The 7,181-nt window shown below is 40.5% G+C and overlaps 1 protein-coding gene across 3 annotated transcripts; it reads left to right on the top strand.

The window, feature by feature from the left end:
* Positions 1–309: 309 nt before the first annotated feature.
* On the top strand, positions 310–5,469 carry LOC147463960 (uncharacterized). 3 transcript variants are annotated; one of them, XR_015185516.1, is made up of 7 exons: positions 310–539; positions 2,275–2,377; positions 3,506–3,601; positions 3,695–3,955; positions 4,253–4,413; positions 4,498–4,543; positions 5,222–5,469. XR_015185516.1 is itself a non-coding variant. In XM_086492053.1 (6 exons), the coding sequence occupies exons 2-5, from the start codon at positions 2,302–2,304 to the stop codon at positions 4,405–4,407; spliced, it is 585 nt and encodes a 194-aa protein (XP_086348179.1). In that variant the 5' UTR covers positions 310–539; positions 2,275–2,301; the 3' UTR covers positions 4,408–4,413; positions 5,222–5,469. The 3 variants fall into 3 exon arrangements, 2 of the variants coding, with proteins under 2 accessions (XP_086348179.1, XP_086348178.1); XM_086492053.1 differs by lacking the exon at positions 4,498–4,543 and having other exon boundaries at positions 4,256–4,413; XM_086492052.1 differs by lacking the exon at positions 4,498–4,543.
* Positions 5,470–7,181: the final 1,712 nt, after the last annotated feature.

Genomic DNA, 7,181 nt, shown 5'->3' with positions numbered 1-7,181 from the left:
CCTAGATGGTTTTTTTTTACAAAGAACTGTGAAAACTAACGATCGATTTCATGATTTTAGTCGGAATAAGCGATACGCATGGTCGGTTTTCGTTAACGACCGGCAACGACTACGAGTACAATAGTAGTGATGTCTATTTGTGTGAATGTGACACATGCCTTCAACAAAAGAAAACAAAGAAACAAGTCAAGGCTACCACTGTAAAGAGAATAGGGTAGTTTCAAAAGGTAGTGGGTAGTTTGCAAGTTGACAGCAATATAAAATTGGTAAAATGGGGTTATTATATCTTTTCCATTATTGAGGAGTTTGTTTTCCTCCTTACGCACCCAGCACCTTTCAACTGTGGGGTGGGGGCAAGGAAGACCTCTTTCTCTTCACTTCATCCTCCCGCAAAGCGCACGGCCACAGATAGAAGTTGCCACTTTCTTAACAATCGGCTATGGTGTTCTCTTAGCAGAAAAGGTGGCTTCTTCCCCCCAGTTGCCTTTTTCCTACACATCGCTGCTTCTGCTCAAATCTGCTTCACCCACTTTCAAAAGGTTAGACCTCAAAGTTTCTGTTGTTATTGTAATCGTTATTCGCTTTCAATCAGCCTGCTTTCTTTGCTTGTGGACTACCTTCACTTAACCAAACAGTTGCTCAATGAAGCCAATTGAATTATGTGCAGAAAAGCCGACAACAGTTGCTCAATTAATCTAATTGAGTTGTGCATGTAGAAAGAGAGAGACCGAATCTGTGTAGTATAAGGTGAAGTAGCCATAGCTATAGTGCTAGGGGCCAAACTCGGCTCTTTGAAAGGGCCCTTGTTTTCTAATGATAAGAAGACCAGCTGAAGGAATTACACGAGATCTTTGTCTGCACGGAAGTTGTTTAGGACACTTGATTTTTTTTCAAGCTAAAACTTGTGTGAGTTGATGGCGAAAATGCTTCGATAGTTGGTGAGTTTAAAGGAAGAAAGTAGTGTAGCAACACCATGTCCGTAGTTTACAAGGTCAATTTTCGACTGTTGGAACCATGAAGCACTAGTTGTCCTTCTACGAACACCATGCTTGGCAGAGCCTGCATAGATACGCCGTTGCATGTACATGCAAATAGGAAAATTCTCTTCGGGAGAAACATTTAGTGAACAAGCCAACTTTGTGTGCATGTTGTTTGGGTTATCTGGATGATGACATTGTTTCTGTTCCATCACTGGATTGTGATTCCATCCTTTGTTTTTGGCTTATTATATGCCCTCATGAACCACACGAATGGTGTTGCTACTTGCTTTCTTATCAGGAACTTATTACCTAACTACACATTTTTCACCATCAATTTAACAGGATTGACTTTAGAAGAATCAAGCATCTCTTTATCAGGTAGTTTTGGTAGATTAAATAAAAGATAGTGTTTTGAAGGTTATGATTTTGATTATTTTGCTAAAGATCGACAGTATGCTAGATGAGTTCAAGATGATGTGTAAGGAGGGTGGTACCGGTCTAGTATGATCCGTTCTGTTCATACCTTTGCTGATAGAATTTTGGGCTCATCGAAACTTCTAATGCAGCCTTACAGTCATTCGCTCTAATTTGTAGAAATCAAGTTTTTGAAAAGCCCTAGTCTCTCGTAAGCACTTAGTTCCCTCCTGTTGAGTCTGATGTTCACCATGAACAATATGGCGGAGAGTTATCTACCGGTCTAGTATGATCCGTTCTGTTCATACCTTTGCTGATAGAATTTTGGGCTCATCGAAACTTCTAATGCAGCCTTACAGTCATTCGCTCTAATTTGTAGAAATCAAGTTTTTGAAAAGCCCTAGTCTCTCGTAAGCACTTAGTTCCCTCCTGTTCAGTCTGATGTTCACCATGAACAATATGGCGGCGAGTTATCTCTATCTTTTAATGTACTGCAACGGTCCCCAATATGTAGACTTGCTGTTCAAGCTTCTATGGAGGGGCAACTTCAGTATAAAGCTATAGCTCATTTGATTCATTGAAATGAGCAGTGTGGTTTTCGAGTATGCTCGTGTTTGTAGTGCATACGGTGTTTGTTAAAGTGTGCTTTGGTTTTATGCCTTTACTAAGCATTGCACATTCTGAACAATGTTTATAAAAGTGTGTGGTAGCTCTTTGAAGAGAAAATTGAGCTTGTTCATTGGAGTAGAACTTGGCGGTGTTTATCCAAACTGCTATTGAACGTTCTTATCTCTTAATTTTTAGTATTCTCCTCAATTTTGTTTTGTCCTCTGTCGAGAATTGGATGTCACTTCATAATGCATTGGGAAATTCTTTGCAGACTGCTTATGCTGAAGCGCACAACAACATGAGAGGATGCCTCAGCTATGTAAGGAGAAGACGTAGGAAGGATATAGTGGGCAACAGTCCGAGTTCTAAAAGAGGTATACCACAGCACAAAGTACCTTTTTGTTTCAATTCATCATAGAAACATGCCCTCTGCTTTCATATTGATTTCTATCTTGGGAAGAATGCCACAGGAAGACCCGCCAAATTCTGTCACAGTTTCTCTCTTATATAGTCTTGTATCTCCTGCTGTTTACAACATGCACATGGGCTTGATAGAGATTTGATAATCTCCAAAATAGCTATAGAAGTGTTTGTTTGTGTTCTCCTCAATTTTTTTGAAGTCGCAGAAGATATTCAAATATTACTACTCCCCTTGTTGTTCACAGCCCATTTACATCTGATCAGCACAGAAGATATTCAAATATCGTACTTGCTCGTGTGTGTGTGTTTCTTTTTTTGGGGGGGGGGGATAGATTAGGCCTCTATTGGGCCCGGATGATATTAAAGGGGATGTCGTAGTATTTAGTGGACACCATGCATGATGAACCTTTTAGTTGTATTGTCTTGTGGATGACTACCATGAGTCTATAACGCTTTCCTTAAAGTTGTATTTAGGGTTTTTCCATTAGTGCTTGAATTATCAGACTCCTAAAGCAATGTATTGTTCTACCTCTAGTTTATAATTTGCGCTTTCTTTGTAGGTAAATAGCTCTCCTCAATCTTGGAAAAATAAAAATTCTTTCGAAACATCTCAAGTGCATAAGTGAAAGGTGAGTTTAGGAAATGAAAAGACACATGAAGGTGGAAAATCAAAAGACATACGAAGGTGAAAAGTCAAAAGACCTTTTGTGTCCATATAAAGAGGTGGTCGACTTTCCATTGGTCCATTTGTGTTTCTCTTCTTCTTCATTTTCCCTTCAGCGTTTTCTTCACTTTAAATTGTCCTCTCTCTCTCTCTCTCTCTCTCTCTCTCTCACTATGTTGTATGTGTCCTTCTCACGTCCATCCGATACTGTTGCAAATCTACATGCTTCATCATTGCACCCGTTGCTGTCTGCTATAGACTAGCACATTGTTTTTGTTGTTGTTGAGGGAATCTTTGAATTAAGAATACCTTCTACGGAATACCTTTTAATTTTTTGTAGGTAAATGCCAACCCCATTTAGGCACGTCTTATTTATGTTGCTAACCATGAATTGTTCTTATGTTTGTCTTCTCTTCAGACAGTGACGATGATGACATGAAGAATGAAGTCTGGTTTGATTCGAGGCTAATATTCGAATCTGATTCAGATGATGATTTCAAGTCGGTGAATGGCGGTAAGGTGCTTATTGTCTTTTCTAGTTCTCCTTCCGTTAATAGGGAATTTGTGCAGTTTTCGCCATCGTCATCCTGGGACTGGGTGTCTTCAGATTCATTGCCTTCAAGCTTTGGCTACTCTTACTCGAGCCAAGGAACACCACGGCCAACCTTTTCATCTTTGAAAGAAAGGATGGAAGAACTGGTTCGAGAAAACGGTGTACATGAAGCCTTTGTCCTACCTCAAAGTGGGCAAACCAGCCCAGAAGAGAAGAAAACACTGGGACAATTGTTCACTTTCAAGCTAGAAGGAGAGAAAAAGCCAGAAAGTGAAAATAAGCATTCTGTTATGCCAAGGCAAGGATCAAAGAAGGGTAATACACTATTTCCTGGGTCTAGTTACGTTGGAGTTTTGCGGTCACAAATCAAAGTCTTACAGTGCACATAATGTCAAACTACCACCCATCTTCTGATTTTGCTAATATATGTTACAGTACCTGGCTAGCTAATGTTTTCCCTAAGCAATGGTCTTTCAGCATTGCTTATATCAGTGGCATAGCTATTGATGTTCAAGGTTCTATGCACGTTTATTCATGTACATTTGCATAAGGTGTGTTTAATGGGATTATCCTTTTGTGTTTAATTCCATCAGGGTTTTGGTTAATCCTTAGCAGGGTATCCTCATGATGCCGTCTCGCAAAGATCATGCTTTCCTGGAATACTTCCATCCCTAGGCTCGGCCGAAAAGAAGTCACCGAGTAGTCCAGCAGCTCAAAAAACGAAAACTTCCCAATCGTGGCTACCTTATCGGCTATGTGCATCTTGATTCAAGGTAATATCGAGTGTCAATGACCACTTAGGTATTTACAAGCTTGTTATGAACTTTGATGTCTTCGTTGTACATTATCTGTTGCAGAGCACCTCTTAATGACAAGGCTTGGCATACAACTTTCTTCATTTAGGTCTGACCTGTTTTTTTTCAAAAGACATTCCTTAGGATGAAGCTAGTGTACAAGTAGAGTATTTAGTCTTTCTAGGCTAGTTCAAGCTTGCTGACTAGGTATGTTAGAGAGGGCCAACTGCATGGTACCTGCACAATTTGAAGGCTCTCTATGGATGGGTCTTCGTACCCAGCCCTGTTGTGTGTGGGGAAAAAAGAGCATTGCCTGAGCTTTTTAGAGTAATGATAATTTTTGCTGGAGTGAATGTCAGCATTTACTACTGTGTCGTAACTATAACTAAGAAGTAGTTATTGAGCGCATTAACTGAAGAAGATGGCCAGTATCACATGTACACACATAAAACTCTGTTGGGGTTCTTTGAAATGCTGAATTTTTCTTCAGTTATTCCGCTTTTGTAAGTGTGCATGGTGGTTGAGAACAATAGATGTTACCTGTTCTACCTCAGTATCAATGTCTGCTGATGTTTGTAATTTACATAAATTTTTGTAATTAGCAGTTGTCTGCTTTTGGATGACAGAAAAAGACCTTACCACAGGAACCCTTCTCCCCCCCACCCACCCCGCCCCTCTTTTTTTTGGCATAGCATGCTGTGTTCACAGGGGCTCAGAATTGTATTTGGTGTTTGGGAGGATTCTCATGTTGCCATGTTAAGTGTTTCCTTGTTGCCATGTGGAGCAGGTGCTTTTGCGGTCTTTGAGCTTCTTTCTGTACCTAAATGTGAAAGCCAGCTTAGTCAAGTGCAAATGCCTTGGGCATGAGCATGTTATGCGGTTTTGTATATGTACCTTACCTTAACAATGACTTCCAGAGGCTGAGGGCACCTGACTACTATCCTCATGGTCGATTGCCCTGCTATTGTATTCTGTATCAAACAGTCAATGTATCGACAACCTATTGAGTTATCTGGTTGAAGTTGTAGAGTGTAATTGCCTTGGTATGTATTCATATTTTAGAGTTCTTTTGCTTTCCCATCCATCTGCACAATGCACAAAACATGTGACAAGCATTTGTGTTTGGGATCTACATGTGCTGCAAAGTTTGAACGATGGCTGCAAATCATGCAGCCTTTCTTGTGCAACAAAACAGAGAGGAGACTAAGTTTTGACCGTTTTATCTCAAACAGCAGGAACCTGCTTCCTCAAAGTTAGCTCATCACTTGTATTTTGGATGGGATACACTTCAATATGTACCGCCATTTGTGTCATGTCCCTTTTCCGTTCTTTTCATTTGGTGAGGAACTATTTCAAGCTAATTTCTCAAACTTCCTTTTGCTTGAAAACTAGAACTGGTTGATCTAGCAATTCTTACCGCACCCACAATGCTCTCTCAGTTCAAAGTTCGAAAAGTTGATAACCTAAGTGAGATAGAGCTGTTCGGTGATATTACAACACAATCTTGGTTTGTAGATGCATATAAAGTTAAAAGAGTACTACACTTGTCTTCTCGAGCCAAGACCGGAAATCCTCCTTGAATCTTCTAAGCCCCATTGCCAAAGCACATATGATAGCCACGATCATGCCACAATCATCCATATTCCAGTGGATAGCAACCGAGTAGGTGCATGTTGCACATTTTTGAGCACAAACGCTGAACCGTTGGCAGCCATGGAATGTATGTTTCTTGCATCACCTATATCAAAATAAAATTGTTGCTTAAATGCACGTATCCACGTGTTGCATCAAGAGCTGATGCACACAAATCCAAGATCCAACTTCAGGTCAACGCACATGCAAGTAGAGGAGGCACAAAGAACGTCTCTAGTGACAGTAATTTCCTCTTATCTTAGCTTTGCACTTGTTCTCTGTCTTGCCATCCTCATGTTTTCCCTTCTCTTCTTCTTTTCACTTACAGTTCTTCTTCATGTAGCCCTTTAGGAAGATTGAAAGCATTCAATATCCACATCTTGAAACTTATGGACTCATGTCGAGTAAAGGGCTAATATGCCCTTGTTGAACATCCCATATCCCATCGCCCACTTACTGAAAGAATTCTATGGGTGACTAGAGAAAAAGACATTTTTGCACCCTTGTTTGAGAGAGAGAGAGAGAGTGAGAGAGAGCCTTGTGTCAAACTTGAAAACTCATGATAAATTTCATTAAATAAGTCAGTACAATAATGTATGCATGTGTAAGTATAGGTGTCCACATGCATGCCCCCATTGGCGCCCTAGGCATGGTCTAACAAGTGCAAGCATTATTTAGCTCATCAATATTTAAGTATAGGTGTCCACATGCATGCCCCCATTGGCGCCCTAGGCATGGTCTAACAAGTGCAAGCATTATATAGCTCATCAATATTTGTAGAATATATTTGGAGAAAATCTCCAACATCACTATTGGTACTAAATCAGAGATTGAAGTAAATTTAGGCAAAAAAGCGTAAGGTTTTTCCGCTTTGGATGAAGAGTCAATGCACCTCTCATGCCTAGATTCAAATTTTTTTTGACACAGTAGAGGCCCCACAAGGGGAGGTACTTATCCCTTCCAAATATTAGCCATGTTACATGGTTGGGCAAGGGCCGTGCACCATCGAGCAAGAGCTACGCGTAGGCATCACCATGGCCACCTAATTGATGCACCACGTGCTGGGAACGACGGAGAGAACTCGTAGCAACCAAATAGGAACCTCTTGCTTGGGT

This window comes from Adiantum capillus-veneris, chromosome 2 (assembly GCF_014529385.1).
Source record: "Adiantum capillus-veneris isolate H3 chromosome 2, ASM1452938v2, whole genome shotgun sequence".
Lineage (NCBI taxonomy): Eukaryota > Viridiplantae > Streptophyta > Polypodiopsida > Polypodiales > Pteridaceae > Adiantum > Adiantum capillus-veneris.
This window is presented reverse-complemented; position numbering and strand designations above follow the sequence as displayed.

Excerpts from the sequence above, each read along its gene's own strand:
- LOC147463960 (XM_086492052.1), top strand. The coding sequence starts at position 2,302 with ATGAGAGGATGCCTCAGCTATGTAAGGAGAAGACGTAGGAAGGATATA. Across the intron at positions 2,378-3,505 it reads CAGTCCGAGTTCTAAAAGAG|ACAGTGACGATGATGACATG; the intron begins GTATACCACAGC and ends TCTTCTCTTCAG. Across the intron at positions 3,602-3,694 it reads TTTCAAGTCGGTGAATGGCG|ATTCATTGCCTTCAAGCTTT; the intron begins GTAAGGTGCTTA and ends GGGTGTCTTCAG.